The sequence below is a fragment of the Pseudoliparis swirei genome, chromosome 20 (assembly GCF_029220125.1).
Source record: "Pseudoliparis swirei isolate HS2019 ecotype Mariana Trench chromosome 20, NWPU_hadal_v1, whole genome shotgun sequence".
Taxonomy (NCBI): domain Eukaryota; kingdom Metazoa; phylum Chordata; class Actinopteri; order Perciformes; family Liparidae; genus Pseudoliparis; species Pseudoliparis swirei.
In genome coordinates, this window is record NC_079407.1 from 20,357,606 (window position 1) to 20,385,542 (window position 27,937).

Here is a 27,937-nt window from a genome sequence, read left to right on the forward strand (position 1 = left end):
TTGAGAAGCGCTATATAAAATAAATGATTATTATTATTATTATTATAGTAACGTGTGATTGAGAGATGAAAATTCATCCTTAAGGAGAGAAAAAAAAGAGGAGATAGGTACTCAGTGCATCCTAAAACGTCCCCCGGCAGCTATAAGCCTATAGCAGCATATCAAGGGCTGGACCAGGGGCTGATTCAGCCCTAACTATAAGCTCTGTCAAAGAGGAAGGTCTTAAGTCTACTCTTAAACAAGGTGACTGTGTCTGCCTCCCGGACTGAAATTGGAAGCTGGTTCCATAGAAGAGGAGCTTGATAACTAAAGGCTCTGGCTCCCATTCTACTTTTTAAGACTCTAGGAACTACAAGTAGTCCCGCATTTAGTGAGCGTAGCTCTCTAGTGGGCAATATGGTACTACAAGCTCCTTAAGATATGATGGTGCATCACCAATCAAGGCTTTATGCGTTAAGAGAAGAATTTTAAAAGTGATTCTTGATTTTACTGGGAGCCAGTGCAGAGCAGCTAGTGCTAGTGCAGGAGTTCTTTTCTTAGTTTTAGTGAGAACATTGCAGCATCTGGATCAACTGGAGGACCTAAGAGACTTATTAGAGCAGCCTGATAATAAGGAGTTGCAGTAATCCAGTCTCGGAGTAACGAACGCGTGAACCAATTTTTCTGCATCTTTTTGAGACAAGATGTGCCTGATTTTTGAAATATTACGAGATGAAAGAATGCAGTCCTTGAGATTTGCTTTACGTGGGAGTTAAAGGACAAGTCCCGATCAAAGATAACGCCATTCTTTACAGTGGTGTTGGATGCTAGGGCAATGCTCTACAGAAACCACATCACCAGATAATTGATCTCTGAGGTGCTCAGGGCGATTAAAATTACTTGGTTTTGTCTTTAACATCTAGAAATTGCAGGTCATCCATGTTTTGTTATGTTAAGACATGCTTGAATTTACCGAGTTGGTTGCTCTCCTCTGGTTTTATCGATAAATATAGTTGAGTATCATCTGCATAACAATGAAAGTTTATGGAGTGTTTCCTGATAATATTGCCCAAAGGAAGCATGTATAAGGTAAATAAAATTGGTCCAAGCACAGAACCTTGTGGAACTCCGTGATTAACGTTAGTGGTTATCGAGGCGTCATCGTTTACAAATACAAACTGAGATCGATCTGATAAATAGGATTTAAACCAAATTAGTGCCGTGCCTGAAATGCCAATCGACTGCTCCAGTCTCTGTAACAGGATGTCATGGTCAATGGTGTCGAATGCAGCACTAAGGTCTAACAAGACCAGGACAGAGAGGAGTCCTCTATCTGCTGCCATTAAGAGGTCATTTGTAATTTTCACCAGTGCTGTCTCGGTGCTGTGGTGTTTTCTAAATCCTGATTGAAATTTCTCAAATAAACTATTATGATGTAGAAAGTCGCACAACTGATTTGCGACCACTTTCTCAAGGATCTTGGAGAGGAAGGGAGGTTAGAGATCGGTCTGTAGTTAGCCAACACCTCTGGATCCAGAGTGGGCTTCTTCAGGAGAGGTTTAATAACAGCCACTTTGAAGGAGTGTGGTACGTGGCCTGTTAGCAGAGACACATTGATAATATCTAATAGAGAGCCGCCAATTAAAGGCAAAACGTCTTTAAGCAGCCTCGTCGGGATGGGGTCCAAGAGACAGGTAGACGTGTTCGAAGTAGAAACCGTTGAAGATAATTGGTCACGGTTGATGGGAGAAAAGCCCTCCAAATATACACCAGGGCATACAGCGGTTTCCAAGGCCATTCCACTTGAGAACAGATTGGCACTGGTTATGGGCAAGAGAATATTAATCTTGTCCCTAATAGTTAAAATCTTTTCATTAAAGAAGTTCATTAAGTCATTACCACTAAGGTTTATAGGAATGCTCGGCTCCACAGAGCTGTGACTCTCTGTCAGCCTGGCTACAGTGCTGAAGAGAAACCTGGGGTTGTTTTTATTTTTCTATTATTGATGAGTAACAGGCTGCAGTGGCATTACGGAGGCCCTAGCTCTATGTTTTAAGACTATCTCGCCAAACTAAGCGGGATTCTTGAGATTAGTTGAACGCCATATGCGTTCAAGCTTTCGTGACGCTTGCTTCAGTTTGCGGGTCTGAGGGTTATACCAGGAGCAAACCTCCTCTTCCTCACTGTCTTCTTCTTCAGAGGGCTATCGAGTCCAGTGTCATTCTCAGAGAGCCTATGGCACTGTCAACAAGATGATCAATCTGGGACGGACTAAAGTTAGACCAGGAGTCCTCTGTTATATTGAGACGTGGTATCGAATCAAATACAGAAGGAATCGCTTCTTTAAATTTAGCTACAGCACTGTCAGTTAGACATCTGGTGTAGAAACTTTTGACTAACGGAGTACACTCCGGTAGTATAAATTCAAAAGTTATGAGGTTGTGGTCTGACAGAAGAGGATTCTGTGGGAAGACGTTCAAATGCTCAATGTCAACGCCATAGGTAAGAACAAGATCAAGCGTGTGGCCAAAGCTGTGAGTGGGTTTCTGTACTCTCTGACAGAAGCCAATCGAGTCCAACAAGGAGATGAATGCAGCACTAAGGCAATCATTATCAACATCCACATGGATATTAAAATCTCCAACAATAATAACTTTATCGGTTTTAAGAACCAAACTTGATATAAATTCTGAGAATTCAGATATAAACTCTGAATATGGACCTGGTGGCCGGTACAGAATCACAAATCGAATTGGCTGTAGTGTTTTCCAGGTTGGATGTGAAAGACTAAGAACAAGGCTTTCAAATGAGGTGTAGTGTAATTTTGGTTGAGGATTAATTAATAGGCTCGATTCAAAGATGGCTGCTACTCCACCTCCTCGACCGGTGCCTCGAGGAATGTGAGTATTAATATGACTTGGAGGAGTCGATTCATTCAGGCAGACATATTCTTCATGGCTCAGCCAGGTTTCAGTTAGGCAACATAAATCAATGTGATTATCTGATATTAAATCATTTAGTAACACAGCTTTAGATGACAGAGATCGAATATTTAGGAGACCACATTTAATAGTCCTGTTTTGTTGCACTGCTGAAATAATGGTGTTAACTTGTATAAGGTTATTGTGTACGACTCCTCTTCTGCTTACTTTTGATTTATTTAATTGAAGTGGCCGTGGGACAGACACAGTCTCTACTCTAAAGTCATGGGTGGGTAACTGCTCGAATGGAAGAGCAGAGAAGGGTGTTAAACTACAACTCTGCTCCCGGTTCCTGATCTGAACCCTGGGTTGTCATGGATTAAGTCCGGTGATCAACTTGGTCATATTCGCAGAAATGAGACGCTCCGTCCAACGTGGGATGGATGCCGTCTCTCCTCATCAGATCAGGTTTTCCCCAGAAAGTCTTCCAGTTGTCTACGTAGCCCACATTATTCGCTGGGCACCACCTCGACAGCCAGCGGTTGAAAGACGACATTCGGCTATACAATTCGTCTGTCTGCAAATTTGGGAGAGGGCCAGAGAAAATTACGGTGTCCGACAACGTCTTGGCATAAGCACACACCGATTCCACATTAATTTTAGTGAGTTCCGAGCGGCGGGCTCGGGCGTCATTACCACCGGCGTGTATTACAATCTGACTGTATCTCCGCTTATCCTTAGCCAGCAGCTTCAAACAAGACTCCACGTTTCACTGTTTCTACCAATGAACTTTGGTAGAGGAGCGCATATAATGGCTTTTTATTTTCCAAATTGTAAATACGTGAATTCAGTGTTCATTTTAAATAAGCACCTTATGGAAATACATCAATAAACTATGGTTCATGTCCAAATCCCTGGCGATTCCAAGAATCATATATTCACTTCAACACACAGCATTGCACTGGAAAAAGGGCGAAAGTTCCCATGTTACTGTGTCGATTACTGCCGATAGAAACTGGAGCCGATTAATACCTGGGAAATACTGCACAGTCATTGTTCCTGGGAATGAATGCAGAACTCTAATCTTTTCCACTGAAGGCAGAAGCCGGATGGTAGTGGGCTTTACATTGACATTAAACTTCTCTGAATCAAAATGCAGCTGTCATCTCATATTTTTGTCGTCCTACTTGTCAGTCTTATTAGTATTGCACACAAACAGGCATCCGCAGCCATTATGGTAACACGGTGCACAAGGTGCATACATTCATGTGCTCTGCTTTGTTGATTTGTTTTTGGGTGAGTGAAATAATTAGTTTGACTGACCATGTATAATAATAACAAATCGCAGTTTCACATAAGATTTGTCTTAAAGTCGGTGAAATAAAGAAAGGGTCTTTAACCTTACCTTGGCTGGCAAGTGTTGAACGTAGCATCCCACTTTTTGACCAGATCTTGATCTGCCCATCCTCTCCAGCTGAGTAATTAGATAAACAGATGGAATTGATATAAAGATGTGTTTTTAAATATTTGTTGTTATTTTATGGCAATGAAAATATGTACACTACCGGTCAAAAGTTTTAGAACACCTACATTTCTCCATAAAATGTACAAAGTTTAATTTCTCAATGTACTCTGACATTAAAGCATAAAACAAAGAAACAATGAGATTTTTTTTTAAATCGAGGAATCGTTTTATTTAGCAAAATGTAAAATCTAAATTTTTGACTAATCAAAGTAGCCACCTTTGGCAGATATAACAGCCGAACACACTCGTAGCATTAATTCTACAATGGAAATAAAATATTGTTCAGAAAGTTCTTCCCAACACTGTTGCAGAAGATCCCACATATGTGTTGCACTTGTAGGTTTAAAAATGGGGATGTTGTAAAACTTTTGACCGGTAGTGTATGTCCCTGGCATGTTACCTGTAATAAGAGCAGTTCCATCATAGTTCCATCTTCCAGCCAAAACAGCTCCCTTGTGCGCCTCCACACTCTTCTCAACACGCCCAATCTTGGTGGTCAGGTGGAACTTTCCTGTAGAGAGACAAGAAGATGCTTACAGGTTGGCAGTTCCACACTCTGGGCCCGATCTGGTTGTTTACAGTCTGTAAGAGAAGAACACTACCGTCCGCTGTCATGCTACGCTACCATGTGGGTTTGGTCTTCAGAGATCATGTCTTCAGAAGTCTGACGGATGCAGGTTGCTGACTGAGGCAAATGAGCAGTGAGGACAACATATTATAACTAAGCTTAAACAATTTCAGAAAAGTAAAGATAAATCCCCTGATACACAAATAGCAACAAAGCTACATGTTTTAAATCACAAACTTATACTGAAACTAAAGAATTTCTGTTGGTTGAAATAGGGCAAATGTTCATTTCCTAGACACGAAAGGTCATGGACACATAGTTATTGAGGACGCCAGCCGAACATAGACTTTTGTGGCAGTGTGTATTAAAAAATGTTGCATGTTCTATGTAATTTCTGGTGACCTAAAACTGCAAATCAGCATGCTGCTGCTCTCTCCCATTTCTAAATGTGGACATCCCAACTAATTTGGATGTTACTCCAGCAGGTGGTAAATATAACAAGCATGTACAGCTGCAATGAAGCGCACTTTCAAATAAAAAAAGTACATATTTTAAATTTAGATGTAATGTAAAATGTATGTTCTATTTTTCGAAGCCAAACATTGTCTGTGCAAAGCTTTTGTGCACTGATTTGTTTGTTTGCTTGTTATCCAGCAGATGTTTTTTTATGGTAACTTATAATGACAAGATATCAAACTTTTGCTATTTTACTTATAGCCTAAATGGTTTGTTGAGGAATTCCTGATGATACATATGTGTGAAATCTAATATGACACCACATTGTTGTTCCACAGGACAAAAGTGAATGAGACTGAAACGCTGTTGTTCCAAACAGAAAGCCCAGCCATATCCTTCAAGCTTGATTTGGGATGCTTAGGGACAAGCCTGGCTCCATTCCACAACATATTATTTCTGGTAGAATAGCAAATGATGCATCTAACTACGCAATTTTCTTAGTCATTGGGAAATATTAGGCATTCCAAAATAATGAAGTATAGTAATTCATTTGATATAATATTTAGTTATGAAAGCAGGGACAGGGAATAACACCTTAAAATACTAGACAAAATCATATTTATCACACAGAAAAGTATTGGAACTACATGTGCAATATATATATATATGTGTGTGTGTGTGTGTGTGTGTGTAATATAAAAAAGTAACATGACAAGGGAAAGCCACTTTAATAGGCTCCTCCCACCCAATAAAATAAAACCGGGCTGTTTTTAACTATATCATACAAACACAACTAAAGACTGTTTTTAAATATTCTGCACATAATACAGCTTTACAAGTAAAAAATGAATTGTGTGATTGTCATGTTTTGTCATCAGTGAAAAACTAAAACTTATTTCAAACAATAGAAAAACTGATATTTAACAGGGCAAAAAAAGTTGCAGAAGTGAACCATAACAGAGTTTTCATTCTCTCTTCTGCCAGAGAAAATCGCTGCTTCAGTTTGCGGGTGTGTTTATGCAACCCTACACTGCCATTAGTGTTGTGACCACACATTGCCTGCCATAACAGTACATCCATATTATGTGCTTTTGTATCTAATATAGGCTGAAAAAGAGGCATAGAGGTCATGTGGATGCACCTCAAACAAAATGTGGTGTCGAGTTTGCATTTACAAATATACAGATGTAAAGCAAAATTCCACCTTTAATGATTTAACATTGAAGGTCAAATTCAAAACTAGAGCAGAAACCGGCTTACTCACAGGCCAAATTACAATCCTCTTCCTGAAGTGAACATCAATATGCTTATCTGAAGTATTACACTGGTTAAGATGATATCCTTTCACTACATTAAAAAAACACCTGGGTTGTTGGCAAATTGTTTAATAAAAATGATAAGGCAAGAAACTGTCATTCTACTCAGTAGAAAAACAGGTTGGGGGGGCTTGGGAGGAGACCTGAAGTTATACTGATAACAGTGTTACGAGTTATTATGCTTAGTTAGTTCAGTAAGCATGTCACATGCTATTTTTGTTTTATTTCCCTGTAAAGGTGTGTCTGAAAACAATCACCGATCATGTCATTTTGCTGTTCACTGAATTAACAACGTGTGATAACAAACTGATATATTGGTGAGAAATAAAGTTGAGTGTCTCACTGGACATAGTTAAGACAATAAAGAGACTTGCCATCAGTGCTGGTGAGGACACAAATCTCAGTCTGGTTCTGTTTCTTGCCACCAACCGTCTTGGGGAACCAATGTAGATCAACGGGGTAAATGTCCTCCGATAATTTGACCACCAGACTGGTCTCACTGGTCAGCAGGTTCCACTTGAGGATCTGGTGGTCCTCACTGCATGAGTACAGCTCATCTGCTGTGGTCCAGCCAACACAGCTCACAAGTTCCGTATGTGATCTGCTGTTAAGAAAAGTGCTCTAGAAGAGTTATATGGACCTTTTGAATGTGAGCATCTGCTATAAATAGGGTGAATAAAGTAATATACTCTAGATTTGGTACAACTAAACTGTAAGGTCGAACCAAGCAATAGGAGGCACCAATTACTATAATTAACGATGTATTGCTAACGTTACTTCTAGTGGTGCTCACATTATGAATGTTAACACAATCAAAGTGATGTCCATCGTGTTACACAACATATAGCTACTTCAGATGTACAGAAACACAACTATGAGGCTCGATTGCAACCAGCGTCATAAAAAGGATATGCTTTGGTTCCTGAAGCAGCGATGTTTTCAACCTCATGGTGTACGTTTGCTCCGTTAATCCCTGAACAAAACATCAGTTAGTGACAGCATCTCACATTAAAGTTCATTATATCACATACATGTCAAATCAACACGCAGAAAGAAAACATACACAAGACCAAACCAAAACGTTGAACAGTACCCTGTAGATCAGACAACTCAGCTGTTAGCATGCTGTGGTAACTGTGACGGTGGACGAAACAAGCGTCTGCAGTTGCTACGGTACCTGTTGCTAACGTGATGATGTCCCCGAGCCTTTCCTGCTACGTGAATGCTAACGTTAACTTGGTTTTCTGGTTAAAACAGACGTTCTTCTGTCGTTACCTACTTTATTGTGGAACCACCCGATATGTATACGTGTCATTTGCTCCAGCAAAAGATGAATGAATATTAAATACTGTGCAGAGCACGCCAATCCATCACTAAACAATAAATCCTTGCTAACGTTATCGAGGCTAATCTCTGGTAGCAATGTTATCTGGGTCATGAAACGCTTGAAAGTAGAGTTCTCGCGAGAGTTAAAAGTATCGCTTCCGGGAAAACGGATATTTAGAATATGGATTATAAATGCAATCTGTTAAATAAATAAAACGTATTTAATAGCACTCCTTGAAATCATAGATACTAACATTAATCGTTAAGAAAAACAAAAAGTATTTCATGAAATCGAAACTATCTCTCAGGTCGGTACTTCGTTCTACTGGAACCAGGAACATGTTCGAACACATATAAATATTAGATTTTGAATCTGACAAAATCCTTGAATCAAATAATATTGTCAATAAATATCGTCAGTATTTGCGTTTTTCCGCCGGGGTATTTGTGTCGCATGATTATTGTTTGTTTGGAGCGAGGCGGAGTTGGCTTCGTCCCCTTTTTTGAATTTTGTGTTTTTTCCCCCTGCCCTTTGAACGTTCCATGGTGCCTTGCGTCAGTTTGTAACGAATTTGGTTCGACAGCACAGTTTAGGCGCCATTTACAAGTTGGAGTTTTCAACCAAGACAGCGACGCGGAATCACACGGGGCTACATTTTGTGGATTATATTAGCCAAATCTTGGATTAACGAATACTTTTTTTCGAAATCGCAAATTGGAGCATAACGAACGACTCTCGACAGACTGCCTATATTGTGGAAGGTAGATTGAAATAACATTTTAGACCTAAGTAAGTTAACGATCGGGTTCCGTCTAGTTGCTGAACAGAACAACGTTAGTTCCACACCAGATTTAACATTAACGTGCATTTTGACTACACGCAACGGTGAAAAACGTACCGATCAACGTCATCAATATTCTGGAACGTAATGAGAGGATCGCTTTTTGCCTAATATTACGTTTAACGCAAAATGTGCCTTTTCGTAGACACACCCCTAACAGTAATATGTTACTTATCCGATGGTCTAAACTTATGTTACTGATGCAAAACTGTGCAAAGAAAAAGTGAGCTGCAATGCCTTTGTCTGGAAACTACTTTTTCTTGGATAACGTTAGATGTGCAAATGCTGTTCAGCGCCCTTTTCCATTCAAATTACGCTTTCTGTGCGTCCAGTTGACGTTACAGTGTTGCGTTAACGTTACAGACGTCTGCTCGTCAACGTTAGCTTTAGCGTTGCCGTGGTGACATCCGTTAGTTAACGTTAACGAGAGCAAACTAAAGAAGAAGAAAATCTAGTAACGTGGCACGCTTTCGCTCACGTTACGTGTTTTTTTATCCGGTGACCAGGCTCTGGTAGTTGGTTAGACGTAGTTAACGTTCGTAGTTTTTAGTGCAACGATAGCGTAAAGTTACGGTCGGCTCCATGTGGTGTTTGAATGTGCTTTCCCGTTAATTAGCGAGTTCGGTTGCCGCGTCTAATTTACACCTCCGCCCCCAACATACACGTTGTGGCGATTAAAGTAAATATGTCAGTTCGTGACATCGATCCATTTCCCACTGACCAGAGAGTCCGTTTAGCTGCGTCTGCTCGGCGATAACTCAGCATAGAGGTTAGACTAAGATTGTGTATCTATCTTGCGTGTTAAGTGAATGTGTCGTTCGCGTGACGTGAACCTTATTTTCTGTTCTCCCCATCACTGCAAGGGTCATTAACCGTCCGACTCGGACGCCTCGGCTGCACGGGGGCATATCGTTAACGTTGCTAAAACAATGGTGTCACAGGTGGAGGCCATTCATTTGTACTGGTATTTTGGTTTGGAACAGCAACTCATTTGCTTCAATCGTCACACAGATTGGCAGCCTTAACGCGCACATCTCGTTTAATGGGATCCCTTTTGGAAATAACAACCTTCGTTCAGGTCACACACACTCAAACATCGTTATTCATATTACTTTATTTTTTTATATTTTTTTAAATCCACAAAAAATCGAAGCGACTAAGAGTTTGATGGGCGTCAGTGTGGGATCTGACTGGTAATGATTAAAGCCTGACAACAGTAGCTGCGTGTGACCGACTAAAAGTGGAGTGGGGAGATTGACAGACACACAAAAACACTTATGGATATCTAACTTTTTTTTAACCCTTTTTAAGATTTCAAATCATGCCATCTAAAACTGCAAAGGGCTCAACCGCCAAGCCCAAAGAGAAAGGGTCGCAGCCCCGGGATGACTCCGGGGACGAGCTGGATGAACCCCCCCAAGAAACCAACTCCAATGGCCAAGAGGAGGCACCGCCGAAAACTGGCAAGTAACAAAGGGTGTTTTGGTGTCTGTGAATCTAAATAAGTTGTGTTCACTCAATGGCTTCGCGTGTATTGTCGTAGTGGCCAGTTGCCACTGCTGTGAAGCTTCTTTCTTTCTTTCTTTAAAACTATTTTACTTTAAACACGTAGTTGGAATGGCAGTTTATTTATTTATTTATAGTTTCAAAGTGTCAGTCATCAATAAATTTGATTTTTGAGATGATTTTGTGATCGTCGAGTGTACTTCTTGCCCGGATATTCTCCGCAAACGAGGTAATTTATTTCGATATTGAAGTGTTTTATGGATTTTGGCGTCATTCTTCTAACTTCTATAAAATGTAATTGTGTGTGGATTAATTTAGTATGCGGCGCTCAAGATGCACACTGGCAGCAAGAGATGTTTTCATTCTGTAGAATGCGTTGAAAAGCTTAATTGGGGTGTCGAGCATTAGATCTGAAAAAAAATCGACCCCTTAGCTTGTTTATGCTTATGTGAGCACAATAGATTTTGGACAGGTCGTTGTGGATTAGTTTGATGGCAACATCATCGGTTTAACGTTATACATTTCAATCACACAACGCAATGTTTACCCTGTCTACGTGTTGGATATAGTTAAGAATGAGTTAAAATGTTGATCGAAAATGTGCACTATTTATTATCTGTGTGTGTGCGTGTGTGGGAGGGGGGGGGGCTGAATGTGGCGCATCTACTCGCACTTATAAACGCGTGTTGTGGAGTGCGTTGGTAGAATAACGTGTTTTCTTAAGCGGCCACGGTCTTTTCCAGTTGCCTCTGGTTTTCCAGAACAAAGAAACCGAATGCCTGTCAACTTTCTCTGGAGTCGTTGTTTGACGTGTGTCTGTTTGTTTTGTTTTGTGTGTGTGTATGTGTTCCTCCACCCCTCCCCCACGCAGCACTCCCCCCACCCCACCTGAAACGACTCGCACAGAGGAATTAAAGTTGTGCTTTTTTCTCCTTCTTTTTTTTCTTCCTCTGTGCCACAGATGCAGTGGTTGATAATCGAAGTTTGGAGGAGATTCTCGGTAGCATCCCTCCACCCCCGCCCCCAGCAATGACCAATGAGCCCGGTGCTCCTCGTCTGATGATAACACATTTAGTCAATCGCAATTTTAAATCGTATGCAGGCGAGCAGATTCTGGGGCCTTTCCACAAGGTACGACCAAACATGGTTTTGCAGTTATCAACCCTCAAATGCTTGGTTGATGTGTAGTTGGTGTCGCGCTTACAGATTTACCAACATTTAGAGGGTTTAGAGTGTAATTGTATTGTATTTGTCTATAATGTCATATTCTGCAACTGGGCATGTTGCCTTGCAAAGTGGCAGACTCACAAAGTACAACATTGTCATAATAAATCATTCTATTAGAACATGTATTGAAGTTCTAAAAAAATCTTAAAGGTGGAAAAAGTTACTCCATTTTGATTTAGTAGGTGTATCGAGCAAGAAGTCGTAATCTGGTCATGCGCTGACATTTACAATAAATTATGACTTTTCTTAAACTTAGTTTGTTCACCTTTTTTTCTGCACCCCTAATTGCTCTGCAAATATAAGTTTATTAAAGTAAATGTTAACTACACCCACTTGGAATACATTCACTTTATCAATTCTGCTATGTTTAAATATTAATATACAGCTTGTTATGTTATGACAGTCACAGTATTTGTTTGTGGATGCAGTATATTTTTATATAATTGATTAACTTTTCTCTTCTTTTTTTCTTCTCTCACTTTTCTCTCAGCGCTTTTCATGCATCATTGGTCCAAATGGGAGTGGGAAGTCCAATGTGATAGATTCAATGCTCTTTGTGTTTGGATACCGAGCTCAAAAGATCAGATCCAAAAAGCTCTCGGTGCTGATTCACAGCTCTGATAAACATAAGGATGTGCAAAGCTGTACTGTGGAGGTGCATTTTCAAAAGATTATTGATAAGGTATATATATATTTGTCTCTCACTCAGATTCCACACTGCATTCGCTCTGGCCTTTCCGAAATGGATAAATTCAGTCTATTTCAAATGGGTGATTGGAAATATTTTCTCGCAGATAGATATTTCTCTTGATATTTAAATCTATATTTCTTCTCTGGTCATGGCTTAATATACACAATGATCACACTATCGACTTAACACGGACTCAAAGCAGTCATGGAAGTTACAACTGGCACCCACATGCCATAGTCAACTCATAATGTGCTAGAATGGATTCCCCTATTTTTTTTAAAAACAATTTAAAATGTGCTATTTAGAGGCAAGGCTCTACCTTTTTTGATTTAACTGTGAAAAGTCAAAAAAAATAGGTTTTATATTAAGATACATATTTATTCTTTTGCATTAGATCACAAATTACTTTGAAAACGTATTGTAGTGTTAAGAATTGGGGTTGAACATGTTTCTGTATTTGATCTGCCACAGGGGGTCTTTCTGTTGGGTCCAGTATAATGACATAATTCTATGACTTCTGCCAGCTTTACAATCACCCATTTTACAAAACATAATAATATTTTGGTCTAGGTGGTGTACTTAGAATAGTGGACTTGTTTTTATAATTAATAATTGTTTTAGACAAATGTCCTACCTTTTTGCAATCCATTTATAAATCTCATATCTCGCATGTTTAAAGTTTTTAAATGTAATATAAATGAATTGTTCTGCACTAAGCTGCGCTGTGTCTTCTGCCCCTGAGCCAGGAAGGAGATGACTACGAAGTCATCCCAAACAGCAAGTTCTACGTTTCCAGGACTGCAAACAAGGATAATTCTTCATCCTACTATATCAATGGCAATAAAGCCAAATTCAAAGAAGTGGGGGCTTTACTCCGAAGCCATGGCATTGACCTCGACCACAACAGATTTCTGATCTTACAGGTAATTGTAATTTATTTTTATATAATTTCATTGTGCACTTTAAAAATAAAAAAAAGAAGCTCCTTGCTGTGACCATCCCATTCTGTCAGATATTCCCTTCCCTTCGTTCTCTGCCCAGTTCTCTTTGGGTTAAATGTTTCATGGCTACCGTTTAAAGCCATGCCCGTCTGTGGGAGTAACCTGTTGCACTGGAACTGGAAAGAAGAGGAAGTGCCCTCTGCCTTAGACTGCTATAGCAGCGCATCATGGTTTGAAACGATGTGGAAGGGTGCGAACCATTATTTGCTGCTTTAGAATTTTAAGGAAAAAATGCAATTTTACTCTAACATGGACCCGGATGCGAGTTGAACAACTTTCTCTTTTTTGTTTCTGTGGGAGAATCTTTAATGAGGTTCACCATCCAGCGGGGACAGGTTGGACATCCCCTGCCCATGTGCCTGCCTCGCTTTAGCAGCACGTAAATATTGGTGTGTGAGCATAGACCCCAACACCAATATTAGCAGTGCTGCTTCAGTGTGGCTGGACCGAACCCCCGCCACTACCATGGCTTTGATATTGGGTCAACAAGAATGTAATGCAGTCCTATTTACGGTTTAAAAAGGTGTGTGTGTGTGTGTGTTGTGTTGTGTGTGTGTGTGTGTGTGTGTGTGTGTGTGTGTGTGTGGAGGCTTTAACTTTTATCCAAGGTCACTTCTCTGGCTAAGGGGTTGTTGGCTATTTTGTTTCCTGGTCAGAACACCTCGACTCGCTGCTCTTCTCTTTTCATGTGTGAGCTGTCGATTTCCCCTACTTATAAAGGAAACATAAGCAGTTAATGTGTTTAACATAACACTTATTATGCGAAGATATTTTTTTACCCGTGCCTAAAGAATACAATAAAAAGAACATGTTCAGACAAATACAATTTGATTGGAGAAAATAGTATGTAAACTATTTGTAATTTCCACCAAGTTGTAGCTACAAAGTCAACATCCTATTAAAAGCATCAGTTTTTAGATTACTTTACATTTAATTATTATAATTTTATTTTTAACAAGTTGTAGTGGGCAGAGTCGGTGGTTGTTGGGGGGGGGGTGGTACGGGTATGTGTTCTGCCATTTAAGTGTCTGAGGCATTTACTTTATTTTGTAACGCCCAATATTCCAAATGTGCCTCAGGGCTTTACCATCTGTACACATACGACGTCCCTGTCCCAGAACCTCACATCGGATCAGGAACAAAAACTTTAACGATGTCTGTACTCAAACAATTGACCCATTCATCAGATTGAATCATATCTAGTATTTTAATTGTTTGTTCTCTTCATTTAGATTGTATCTAACTGATTGTTTAGCCAAATGTAATGCTGGTGGTTATTCTCACTTTCACAGAGTGGGAAAAGTCATGTGTTCCCATAAGAACCTCTAGAGATATTATTTTTGTGCACTGTAAATGTGTCCAGCATTATTTTTAAGTTTAGATCAGTTACTTAATCACATTTTTTAAAAAGTAAGTATTACGGGCATTTTTGTATTTGATTAATTACATTCTAAGAGTGTCTTGTGATGCCGTTTAGCTCAATGTGTGCAGTGAGTGATGCCTGCGTGTCGCTCTGGCTGTACTCAGGGCGAGGTGGAGCAGATTGCCATGATGAAGCCCAAAGGTCACACGGAGCATGACGAGGGCATGCTGGAGTACCTGGAGGACATCATCGGCTGCTGCCGCCTCAAGGAGCCGATCCTCAACATGGCGCGCCGCATCGAGCTCCTCAATGAGCAGCGGGGCGAGAAGGTGACACACACACACACTCGCACTTTATCTGCTCACACACTCCTCAGCAAACCAACTTTTCTCTTCCTGTGTCCTGACTCCATTCTCTGTATATAGTGGAGGTTGTAGTTTGAAGAGGCTCTTTATTGGGTGTGTAAAGCTTTCGATACACATATTTGAAATTAAAATAAATAATCAATGTGTATAGTTATGCAAGTGTGTAAGATACGCTGTTGGTACACAGCTGGGCCAACTGCCACCGACATGATTCATGGTTTTCATAGATTATTGGACGTGCATTAACTTTGACAACATTGCTACATTTCTTTTCACTCATTTTATTTTGTACCGGATAAGTAATGCGATACCGGAGTGATTAGAAACAAACGAATGCTACTGTAGCTTTTATCAAATTGCGTATGTTGCACCAGAATTATGGAAGTAAGAAGAAGAACATTTCACTAAATTATAGAATGTGTGTATCTGATTTCTATACATGTTCTGTCATCTGATATTAAGTACTGCAATGTTCCCTGCACCAGCTAAACCGAGTAAAGCATGTGGAAAAGGAGAAGAATTCTTTGGAGGGCGAAAGGAACAAAGCTGTGGAGTTCCTCACCCTGGAAAATGACATCTTCAAACACAAGAGTCGACTCTGCCAATATTATGTGTGAGTGCTCCAGCAACATCTATAATGGAATTAGATTTCAATGGAGACCAACATATTAAAAGAATGTCAATTTTGTAGTATTTGTAATCCTCACCGGGGCAGCATGACCCTCCTTTGGTGTCAGTGTCTGTCTTTGTGTAAACTGTAAAAAAAAAAATTACCGCTCACTGGGTTTTCCCCCCATCTCTCGTCTCCATTAGTCAGGATCTGCAGAAGCGTGTTGTCGATAAAGAGCAGGAGAAGCAGAAGATCTTGGAGGACACCAAAGAACTCACTGAGAAAACTGCCAAGATATCACAAGAGACGGAGAAAATGAACCAAGAGATCAGAGATGTGGAGAAGTAATGCCGTTGTTGTCCTCTCTAATAACCAATGTTGAATGCTAAGAAGGTTACGAACTTGTCGACCCATGTTATCATATTGTGGTTGTCGTCAGTGCATATCTTAATCTTGCCCTGGGTTGGAGGCAACAAGTACAGAAGTATCTGTAATGTATGTCCTAAAATGTGATTCTTCCACAAATGGTTGCAGGAAGTATCGAAAAGTATTCTCCCTTTCATGACTTCATCATTTTAAACTGTCTGAGCTTTACAATAAATAGCTGAGTGTGTTATATTATGGAAACGGTGATGACGATTGTTTGTTGCGTATACCGCGTGTAGCATCTTTGAGTGTTCTCGGTTAATGTTCCATGATTTTTACTTTGAGTTTTACTCCACTAGAAAACAAAATAAGCTCAACAAGTACATCGAGGCCCAGAAGGAGAAGTTCACCCAGCTGGACCTGCAGGACGTAGAAGTGCGAGAGAAGATTAAGCATTCCAAGAGCAAGAGCAAGAAACTGCAGAAGCAGCTGGAAAAGGACAAAGAGAAGGTGTGTTGGCCTTTTTATAAGCGCGGTCCACATATTACACGCCGTTAAATGACTTAACCGGCTATCACAGTTTAGTATCTCGCAGCGACGCACACAAGTCACATCATCGGTCAAGCAAGTGTACAATATTTGTCCATAATTTACAAATGCAGGGTTGATGTAAATCAAGACGAGCTCGCAAAAGTTGTAACACACTCCGGTGTCACTTTATTTTGTCCCCTGGCCAAGAAAGAAAACTTCCGCTGCTTATTAGCGGTTGTTGTTCTGAGGGATAGAGAACATGACATTTCTCAAGGCTTTACAGAAACCTAAATTAATTTCAGATCCCAACAAGACAATTTAACTTGTCTTTAGTATGAATCAAATGTACTTCACCAGGTTGAGACGGTTTTTATATTTTCCCAAAAGCATCCCTCGTTTCACAGCTCCATGCTATACAGTTGACAGTGTACTCTTTGTGTTGTGTGTGTTTTCTTTAAGTATGGATTCTCCAGTGATAAAGCATTTTAAAATGTTTTCTTTATGAAAATCATGCAAGTTTTGAAAGATAATGTACATTTGTGTAAAAATATTACAGGTAGTGTAGCATTTTAAACAAAAGGCCTGGCTTCTGGAAGAGTTATAGTTGAAGAATAAATGTAACTCAGGGCTCCAGACTGCGACCAAATGGTCGCATTTTGCGCCTAAAATTAGACACAGTGCGAGTAAATTTGTCATCAACTCGCGCATGCGCGACCAGTAAATTAGCAGATTTCTTTTTTTTGTTATTAAATATTTGTGTTGCTTACAAACTTGTTCTACACTTCAGCCCACTATAGTTAGCGGTAATGCCTGAATGACTGGTTTGCTGACCGACATTAACTCCAGAAGAAGAAGAAAGGAGACGAAAACCGAAGAAGAAGAAGGCTGGCCTGTGTGTGAGAGCGGGGGGGGGGGGCTAATGTGTGAAAAGAGGCGCGCAACGGAGACGCAACGAGGCGAGGGCCGCAGAGTGAGAGGTCCACGAGGGATCCTCACCACCGAGCGGCGTCCCCGTCCCCCGAGTTGAATCTCTGGGTCAACTCAGCCGACTCTCACATGTCTGAGCCGCTATAGACTGATGTTCACGGTAAACGCATTCGATCTGGAGCGCGCGAGGGTTTTGATAACGTTAGCGGAAGGATTTAAGTGACAACATCCGGTTTTGCAAAGTTAGCGGAAAGAACCACGTGAAACAACATCCGTTTATCAAAATAAGATGTCGACAAATCATACACTAACATATAAAAGTAAACAATGAACTGATGTTGTATCTTTATAGATAGTTTCTGAGATTTAGCTTAAATTATGCTAACATTAAAAATGTTTACTGTACCAAGGAAGAGTTTATAAAAATTAGTCAGTCTTTTGTATGTTAAGAAAAGTCCTGTATATAGATTTCCCCAAGAGTTCCAGGAAATGAATGATGCAGATGTGTTCCATACATATCTGAAATCCCCTACAATAGCAATCAAACAATTTTAATGTATCAATTAGGACATTTTTCAAAGTAAAAGTTCTAAATGTTTAAAGAAATCGGTAATTTCTTTAATGTTTGAGTTGCTTTATATATGTATTTCCTCATAGTCCTAGGCAATAATGCTACACAATAAATAGAATGCTTCAATCAACACCGTGATCGGTGATTGGTATTATCGGATCGGCAGATACTGATTTCAGTGATCGGTGATCGGTATTATCGGTGATCGGCAGATACTGATTTCAGTGATCGGTATTATCGGTGATCGGCAGATACTGATTTCAGTGATCGGTATTATCGGTGATCGGCAGATACTGATTTCAGTGATCGGTGATCGGCACCAAAAACCTGATCGGTGCATCTCTAGAAACCAACAAATGTTTTGATTGGCCACATCGAAGTGCAACATGCACATGCTCAAGGTATGTTTTCTCTTCAAATATGTTTAAACTCAATACAGTAACTTCTGAAGAGTTCTCTGTTGTGAATGTTTTGCAGTTCATGAAGGCAAACAGGCATAAGATTGTATATTGTCAAATTATTTATCAGTAATACAGTAAAAATGATGGGAAAACTTTGCAAGTCGATTTATAGTGTGTCAGGGTTTTTCCTGCATAGAGGAAATGTGGGTGCGCGCCTAAGCCGTTTTCCCGAGCGCCTATGACAAATCCCGAGCGCCTAAGGCAAAAAAAAGTCTGCGTTGAAAAAACAAAAAACAACTGTGTTCATCAGGTTCATGTCAGCAAATATGTTCTCAATAGTATGTTTCAAGGAGGTGTGCTCACCTGTGTGCGCGTATCACGGCAGAGCGGCCAGCTGCTGATCACGCACTCAATAGCTCGACTGCATGAATTTTTTTGGGACCACCCAAGACCCATTTTGACCCAGGAAAAAGTGCGCCCCTAAATTTTCTGCTGCGCCCCTAACATTTTAAGTTAGGAGCGACTGTGCTCCTAGTTAAAAAAGTTAGTCTGGAGCCCTGTAACTGGTATTATTCTGCATGACATTCAGCTTTCATACCAAAAAAAAGTGAGTCGTGATACTCATTTCTATTGATCTGGGTCATTACGCTGTCAGTTGCAAAAGTATGCCCGTAAGACCGTGCTTACATTTTATATTACTCTGGGCAAAGTGAAATCCAATTCTAGATAATACAAATTATGCATAAAATAAATTGTAAATCAAAGTTCCTGGCAGGAAGCGCTATCTGCCCTAAACGTTCCACTAGGGGGCTGTGAAGTAACGCAGTGTGTGAGTGTGTGTGCCTCTCGATGACCCACTGTGGCCACTGTGGCGGTCCCGTTTCTGAGACCAATGTTTCTCTTCACTTGCGCACTTTAGTTTCCACACAAACAAAAGAGTTAAGAGTTCCCTCGTAACTGTAGGTAGAGCTTCCCTTCTCCCTTTCTGCTTTTTAAAACTCCATCGGCTCCACCTCCAATAGCCGAGCTCTGGAAATGTCGCGGTCAGAGGGGGAGTTGGGCAGAGGCAGGCGGACCTCTGGGGAGCTGTGTTCTGCTGTGTGGTAGTCAACTATGGCCTGGCTTGTGTAACACTCCCAGCAGCCACATTCACATTTCACCCACAGTTAACCCTCCAAAACATAGACTATACACACACACACACACACACACACACCACTCCTTGCCCTGGTGTAGTCCTGCCAAGTGGCAAACTTGTGCCAGTCTTAACCAGCATGTTCTCATTTCTGAATGTGTGTTTATAGTTTATTTCACACGTGTGTTTTGGTACTGGCAACAAGTGTATTCAGTCACTTTACTTCATACATCTTGTCTTTACTAACCCCTAATCTCATTATCTAATCCATAGAGTAGAGTGCTATTAAACGTGTGTGTCGATGAATTATGTCCGTAAGTCGTCCCGCCACAGGTGTGGCCACCGTTCCTTAGGATCTCTGAAGTTGAGCACATCTCATTGGTCGCTGTATGTTCTCCTGTCTGGCTCGTCTTGCAGCTGGAGGAGGTGCGCGGCGTGCCAGCCAGCAGTGAGAAGGCCATCTCTGAGGCGACAGCTTGCAAGGAAGAGCTGGAGAAGCAGAAGGTGAAGCAGGAGAAGAAGCTTGAGGAGGTGATGGAGAGTCTGAAGGAAGAGACCAGCGGCTTGCAGCAGGACAAAGAGGTGCGCGTCTTCGTCTTGGTCGTTAGTCGCATGCTTCGCTTGAACTTTGAGACGGAGACATTGTGCCATCTTGACTCTCCTCTGTCGGCGTCCTCCAGACCAAAGAGAAGGAGCTGATGGAGCTCAGCAAGGCCGTGAACGAGACCCGGTCTCGTACGGACTTGGCTCAGTCGGAGCTGGACATCTACCTGAGCCGCCACAACACGGCTCTGACGCAGCTCAACACGGCCAAGCAGACGCTTCAGACGACGTCCGACACGCTGCGTGAGCGCCGCGCGGCCATCAAAGACCTGGAAGTCAAAATACCCCAGAATGCACAGGAGCTCAAAAAGGTAAAAAAAACAACAACATCAACCTTGTTGTTTCAATAGCTTTTGTTTCGGGACATGTCGTAGCTCACTCACGTAAGTGTTGACATCGCGACACATCCAGCTGGTGCTCGTTTCGTCTGTTGACTATTTGGGCCCCATTGGCTGCAGCTCATGGCTTCTCGTCTTGTTCCCCTCCAGGATGAAGGAGCCCTGGAGCAGCTGACGAAGACGGACAGTGAGACTCGGGAAGTGGTGAGGGAAATGAGGCAGAAGGTGGATGAAGCCAAAAGCTCTCGGTCCTCCAACCGCAGTCGAGGAAGGGTCCTGGACGCCCTCATGCAGCAGAAGACGAGTGGCAGAATCCCGGGCATCTTTGGAAGATTGGTAAACCGCTGTTATAAAATGTGTATTACACTCGGCACCAACATCATGTATGGTCGTCCAGCTATGCTGTACATCATTGCTATAATAATACCAATTCCGCCTTTTACCAATTTATTTTCTGAAATAAAAAGCAGAAGTCTCATTATTTGTTATTTATTTTGTGCGTGCAGGGAGACCTTGGAGCCATCGATGAGATGTATGACGTGGCCATTTCCTCTTGTTGTGGCGCCCTGGACAACATCGTCGTGGATACCATTGACACAGCCCAGAAATGTGTCATGTTCCTCAAAGAGCAAAACGTTGGCTTCGCCACCTTCATTGGTCTTGACAAGGTAGCGATCCTCCGCGTAGCGAGTGAGTCGAGAGAGTAAACGGAGGTTTTTGTCTCTTATGGATCGATTGGTTTAAATGTCGTCCTTGCTCCTCGAGCACCGACTTCAGTGGCTGGTCATGAGAGTTTTCTTTTGTTCGGTCTCTTTGTCATTTATAAAACTTGTATTTTGTTGCTGGTATTTCTCAAGATGTACAATTACTAAGCTTTCAAATATTGAGCTTTTGGGGTTTCCTCCGATAACAAAATCTTCATCTCGCTGCGCCGCCTCTCTTCCTCTTTTCAGATGACGGTGTGGGAGAGTAACATGGCTCCCATTCGCACTCCAGAGAACAGCCCTCGTCTCTTCGACATGGTGCGTGTGAAGGATGAGGGCTTGCGACCAGTTTTCTACTTTGCCCTAAGGGACACGTTGGTGGCCCAGGACATGGAGCAGGCCACAAGGATGGCCTTCCAAAAAGACAGGCGCTGGAGAGTGGTCACCCTGAAGGGTCAGATCATCGAGATGGCCGGTGAGTGGCCCACTTTCTTTTGTCATCACTGGACCTGGCTGATCTTCAGCTGGCATACTTATGCACGGTGCATACCGCCATGGAAAACCTGGAAAAGTCATGGGATTTAAAAATAGTTATTTCCAGGCCTGGAAAAGCCCTTGGAAAAAATGTAAATCCCAAAAGTTTTGGAAAAGTCATGAAAATGTTTTTATATTCATATGTTCATTTACGCAGTTTGATTCAAAGAATAAACATTTCTAAAAATATTTATTCTTTTCACTATTATCTCTCATTCATTTGTGTCATTTAAGGTTTATACACCAAGATTTCACTAAATGTTTGGTCATAGAAATTTGGTTTAAAGTCCTGGAAATCCATTCAACATGTGTATGAACCCTGATATGGCTCTCAGTAAAAATACTACATCCCGTTTTTTACAAGTCCGATTCTTTGTTTTTCTTTTTCATTCTCTCCGCTCTGATTGTTCTTCCCAGGAACCATGACTGGAGGAGGAAGAGCAATGAAGGGCAGAATGGGCTCCTCGATTGGTCCCGAGGTCTCCCAGGAGGAGGTTAGTTGATATACTAGAGTAGACCATTGGTCTGGAGTCATGCCTCCATGTACACACCTTTGCCTGCTTAGGTGTATTTAAAATATCTATACCAAGAAATGCTCAAATTTAATCCGACTTCTTAAACATTAGCACAACAAGTATGCATACTGTGTAACCACCACAAGATGGTAATATAATCACTCGATATGCAGATTAAATAATTATATAGTAAAATAGTATATCATATGTATGTATGTGTCTGTAAGGGACACTAATATCTGTATTTATTGAGTTGTATCGTTCACATTGTCCAAGTGAGGGAAGTTGGCGTCATCATTAACTCCTTTATTCCCTCTGTTAGCTCGTGTTATTTAAGTTGTATCATGAGCACGGTGCTAGATAGAAAAACGGAGCCTGACGTTGGACAATCGCCACAGAAGCCGGTTACTATCCGAGACGTGATGGCTCTCACGTGTTTTCTGCAGCTTGACCGTATGGAGAGCACGCTGAATGAGAAAGTGTCGAAGCTGCAGGACTACCAGCAGAAGAAGTTGCAGCTGGAAGAGAATGTCCAGGGCCTGCGGCCACAGCTCCGGGATATGAAGAACACCCTGGAAAAATACGCCAACAGCTTGACCGTACGGCAAATACACATCTTCCCTTTCAGCCACTGTGTTTGGTGATCTTCATATGAACCCGTGCTATTTCATATCCATAAAACGTGGCAGCGTTTTGTGATGAAACACGTTTTCCTTCTTTCCTCTTCAGAGTCTCGCTGATCAGGAGGCTCACTTGAAGCGTCAGATCAAGGAGCTCGAGGCCAACGTGCTGGCGGCGGCCCCCGACAAGGCCAAGCAGAAACAGAAGGAGGAGAGTCTGAATGAATTCAAGAAAGGTCGGCTCCTCCTGTCATCACATGAAATATGTCTGAATGAATGGCGTCAACATGTTCAGATGGAGTTTTTGTTTTTAGCTCTAATATCTAAATGAGTCTGATATATATTATATCTCTATCGGACTTTGAAGAGTCACCATTCTCTCCTCTTCCGTTCTCCCTGCACCACCCTCTCCTCCTCATGCAGACTATGACGCCGCCTCCAGCCGGGCGGGGAAGGTGGAGGATGAGGTGAAGCGGCTCCACAACCTGATCGTCGACATCAACAGCCACAAGCTAAAGGCTCAGCAGGACAAGCTCGATAAGGTCAACAAGGAGCTGGACGACTGCTCCTCCGCCATAACCAAGGCCAACGTGGCCATAAAGACGGCCGACCGGTGAGGAGGTGCACGTTGGAGCTCCGGAGGAACGAGATTGCATTGTTCACACACTCGCAGCGGAGTTCTGCTCATCCCGCTGGAGGACACGGCCCTGACCTTGACACTATGGAGAAACATTGCTGTTGCTTGAGAATCTGTATGATGTTGGAGTGTACATACCTTTAGCAATATAACCACTTCTTTTGTGAAATGTTCAAGCAAAGATATGTTGCACAAAACACTCTTTTGAGATCCCTTTTATTTTCTTCACATTTTTCCGTGCATGTTAGTACGCCTCATGTGTCGTCAGTGATGGAGGGTCTCCACACGCACTCTGACTGAGGCGAATATTTAATCGTTCGTCTCCTCTGCAGCAACCTGAAGAAGTGTGAGGAGAGCGTGGGCCGTGTGCAGACGGAGCAGGAGGAGAACGAGAAGGCCATGGCGGAGCTCACCGAGCAACTGAAGAAACTGGAAGATGAGGCCGGGGAGGTCATGAAGGCCTGTCAGGAGGCTGAGGTTGGCACTTTTAACTTTCTTAATGTTTAAGGTTAATTGTTAGTTTTTCTGACATTTTTTCACTGTAAAATGTGATATTTTATACCAGTATATCAAAAAGTATAGTTTTCTGCTCTAAGGGATATTCATAACAGCAGTTTTGTCATCTTTTTGCAGGGTATAAAGAAAATAAATACAATCAACACATGAAATAAGACATTTGACTTATTGTCTTAAGATAATAAGACATTTTTATCAAAAGACCCACGGCTAAAATCCCCGTCAAAATTTTACAAAGGTGTTGCTGTCCTACTTAGTTTGTGGGCATAATTGATCATTCTGGCCGACTTCTAAATGATCTCTCGCGTGTCTCACACTTATGGTCAACGTTGCTTGTGGTGCTCTCGTGTGTAGAATCGCCGCCTCGAGGTGACTAGGTTCACAGCGAGTGCCCCGCTTTGGTCTCGTCCTCTAGGCCGCGCTGCCTGAGGTGCAGGAGCAGTACCAGGGGGTGTTGAAGGAGATAAAGGTCCTGCGGCAGCAGGAGCACGCCATGCAGGAGGAGTCCCTCGGCGTCCGGCTGCGCATCGAACAGATCGAGACGACCCTCGCGGAGCACAACAACAAAATCAAACACTGGCAGAAAGAGGTGGGCGAGGAACAACTTGGGTTCTTCATTTGTGTAGCTCTGGCTGTAGCTTCTATGACGGGGTCGTACGGTCATGGAAAACCTGGAAACGTCACGGGAATTTAAAATGTTTATTTCCAGGTCTGGAAAATGTAATCCCAAAAGTTTCGGAAAAGTCATGGAAATGTGTTATTCATATGCTCATTTATGCAGTTTGATTAAAAGAATAAACATTTGTGTACATATTTAATCTGTTAATCAAACTATTGCCTCATTTAAGGTGTATTCGTGTATACACCGAGATTTCACAAAATGTTTGGTCATGGAATTTTGGTTTAAAGTTCTGGAAATCCATTCAACATCTGTATGAACCCCGCTCTGAGTAATGAAACCGTACGCTCAGGAACGGTTTAGAAACTAGCAGATCTGAGACATTACTGAAGATTGGCCCAACGGGGGAACGAACAACAAATGCTTCATAAAAATGACTCTCAATCCCAATTCAACCCGTGTAAATCATGCCAAAAGAGTAACTTCGCTGCCTCTGTGGTTTACATTCGTCATTCCAAGGGCTCTGCTCTCATTTGGCTGTTTAATGTTTTTAACTGGTTCTACTTATTCCCCATGGCTGTTTATTAGTGCTGCCTGATATATGACCGGTTCTTGACATAATTATCATTAAGGCCCTTTATACATTTTAATTGAAATTATTAAATGTTCAAGATTTCCGATGTCTTTTAGTTTTTTCCCGAAATATAGGTATTCAACTAACCTTTTTTTTAAACTTATGAAAGTGTTGGACGTTCCAGATGGTTCTGTCCACATTGCTGATCTGTTGAGTAAATGAAGGACGTCTGAAGGATTATCTGATCTTAAATGTTGTTTGTATTGTTCAGGCCACCAAGCTGTCCCTTCATTCTATTGATGGAGAGCCAGCCGAGCAACTCCCCGTACTTACGGCCGCTGACCTCGAAGAAATCTCCAATCCCAACATCATCATCAACAAGATGATCACTTTGGAGACCAAGAGTTCCCAGATGAAGCCCAACCTCGGGGCCATTGCTGAGTACAAGAAGAAGGTATGCACCGCATCCCTCTCTCTCCTTAGGGGATGAGTGGAGATCACACCAGAGCAGCGGTCGGCAAGCTCTCCTACCCAGAGAGACATTTTCCACTAAATAAAATGTGTCCAGAGCCACAAAAGCTATTTAATATCACAGCTTATAAAGTTAGAAATATATATAGTTATATTATATATACAAAAACTAGTTTGTTGTATTTATGAAATTATAGAACTAGAATAAAGATGATTGTTGACATTGTATTGCTATTTTACCAGTTATAACAACATTAAAAACTCTTATGAAGAGTAGAGAGAAAAAAATACACTGGTCAATCAGACAACTATGTATGTTTTTTATTTATCCATAAACAGTTTAACAAAGGCGGAGCTCTGCATGTCATGACGAGCCACCTGCAGGGACAGACACTTGACGTTTTTGTTATTGTCAGTGACACAGTAATAACTCAAACTCAAAGATAAGAGGCGTTCCCTTCGAAAAGAATATATATTTATGAATATATATATATGTATGTGTGTATATATTTAATATAAAAAAATGAGAAGGCATACAAAAGAAATATTCAGTTTGACCTTAGTCCATAAACAGGTACAGTTGAAAAGGCGTCCTAGAAAAACGTTTGGATCCCCATCTATTGAGGGAGAGAGAGAGAGAGAGAGAGCAAGAGAGAGGGGGAGATAGAGAGATCTTGTTTTTTGTCAAAGCCTCGGAGCTTCATCAGAGGGGCTAAAGAGCCGTGGGTTGCCGGCGCCATCACTAGTAGTATGTCTCTAGTTTACTGAAACGTGTGTGTGTGTGTGTGTGTGTGTGTGTGCAGGAGGAGCTGTACCTGCAGCGCGTGGCTCAGCTGGACGAGATCACGACAGAGAGGGACCAGTTCAAACGTGGCTACGAGGACCTGCGCAAGCAGCGCCTGAACGAGTTCATGACCGGATTCAACATGATCACCAACAAGCTGAAGGAGAACTACCAGATGCTCACACTGGGTGGCGACGCAGAGCTGGAGCTTGTGGACAGCTTGGACCCCTTCTCAGAGGGCATCATGTTCAGGTAACGAGGACCCGCAGACCTGCAGAGGCACGTTTGTGGATTCCTGAATCGCATCCGATTTTTGTTCAAGCGTCGTTTTGTGTGTATTCCCCGCTCTGTAGTGTGCGTCCTCCAAAGAAGAGCTGGAAGAAGATCTTCAACCTGTCGGGAGGGGAGAAGACCCTGAGCTCCTTGGCCTTGGTGTTCGCTCTGCACCACTACAAACCCACCCCGCTCTACTTCATGGACGAGATAGACGCTGCCCTGGACTTCAAGAACGTCTCCATTGTGGCCTGTTACATTTATGTGAGTATTGACCTGTGTATCCGGCAATGAGAGGTTGTTGGTTCAAGATCTCTCTTTGAAGGCCAAAGTACATTTCTATTCGGAAGGTGGTGTAATAGGACTCTGTCAACAAGAAGTTATTAAACATTTTAGCCAGTTAATTCTCAGAACTGTTGCGCTAATCTCTGCTGTTGCATAACACTGGATTAAGGTGGAGTTCAGACACAGTTAAGCCTTTTAACTGTTTGCCTTCATTTTTGTGGGCTTTTGGGTAAATATTCACTTAATTCTTCAGGTTACAGTTTGACAGTGCCAGGCTCCACTTGATCAACACAGAAGGTTTCAAACTTCAATCTCTCTCTCCGGATGAGTCATTTAGTTGTCTTTCTGTCGTCTCTGCAGGAGCAAACAAAGAACGCTCAGTTCATCATCATCTCCCTGAGGAACAACATGTTTGAGATCGCTGATCGTCTCATCGGCATCTACAAGACTCACAACACCACCAAGAGCGTGGGAATCAACCCCAAGACCATCGTGTTCAAAGAGCACGGCGCCGTCACGGCGTGAACCCCTTCGCTACACACACACACCATGTACATATTCGTTCTCTTAATCTTGTCCTTCATTATGAAATGCTGCTATTCTTTGTAACTGTACTTTTACGAGAGAAGTAACCAATAAAATACTTTCTGGCTAGATCTTTTCCTTGATGCTAACGTGCACAAACACAACTGTCAAACTCAATATTTTTTGAGTACATCTTTCAGTTACTGAACTAATCAGAGAAGCCCTGAAAGATATTTTATTATAACTAATGTGCTCTAAATGTAATCAAATCTTATGACGAGTAGATGATGTTTGTCCACTTTAGAGCTGCAG

General features: G+C 41.7%; 2 protein-coding genes across 7 annotated transcripts in view; one reads left to right on the forward strand and one right to left on the reverse strand.

The window, feature by feature from the left end:
* Positions 1–8,175, reverse strand: part of ift80 (intraflagellar transport 80 homolog (Chlamydomonas)) — a 44,838-nt gene extending 36,663 nt beyond the window's left edge. For 2 of the 4 annotated variants that reach the window (XR_008834814.1, XM_056440789.1), the window contains exons 1-5: positions 8,045–8,175; positions 7,675–7,738; positions 7,140–7,358; positions 4,826–4,936; positions 4,306–4,374 (exon numbers count right to left, since the gene is read on the reverse strand). Coding sequence is in view for 3 of the 4 variants with exons in the window: in XM_056440789.1 (XP_056296764.1) it covers positions 4,306–4,374; positions 4,826–4,936; positions 7,140–7,358; positions 7,675–7,738; positions 8,045–8,080 (499 nt within the window). In the remaining variant the exon portion in view is untranslated. Of the gene's footprint in view, positions 1–4,305; positions 4,375–4,825; positions 4,937–7,139; positions 7,359–7,674; positions 7,739–7,858 lie in introns of all 4 variants that reach the window. The other 2 variants (XM_056440790.1, XM_056440791.1) reach the window with 2 other exon arrangements.
* Positions 8,176–8,679: 504 nt separating this feature from the next.
* On the forward strand, positions 8,680–27,754 carry smc4 (structural maintenance of chromosomes 4). 3 transcript variants are annotated; one of them, XM_056440786.1, is made up of 24 exons: positions 8,680–8,881; positions 10,245–10,396; positions 11,401–11,570; positions 12,157–12,348; positions 13,104–13,280; positions 14,886–15,050; positions 15,572–15,699; positions 15,900–16,040; positions 16,422–16,572; positions 20,045–20,209; positions 20,308–20,541; positions 20,719–20,904; positions 21,075–21,236; positions 21,522–21,747; positions 22,224–22,300; positions 22,768–22,920; positions 23,051–23,177; positions 23,365–23,554; positions 23,911–24,055; positions 24,510–24,683; positions 25,559–25,741; positions 26,562–26,794; positions 26,896–27,079; positions 27,461–27,754. In XM_056440786.1, the coding sequence occupies exons 2-24, from the start codon at positions 10,255–10,257 to the stop codon at positions 27,623–27,625; spliced, it is 3,870 nt and encodes a 1,289-aa protein (XP_056296761.1). In that variant the 5' UTR covers positions 8,680–8,881; positions 10,245–10,254; the 3' UTR covers positions 27,626–27,754. The 3 variants fall into 3 exon arrangements, with proteins under 3 accessions (XP_056296761.1, XP_056296762.1, XP_056296763.1); XM_056440787.1 differs by having other exon boundaries at positions 8,680–8,853; XM_056440788.1 differs by lacking the exons at positions 8,680–8,881; positions 10,245–10,396 and adding an exon at positions 10,485–10,668.
* The last annotated feature ends 183 nt before the right edge of the window (positions 27,755–27,937 follow it).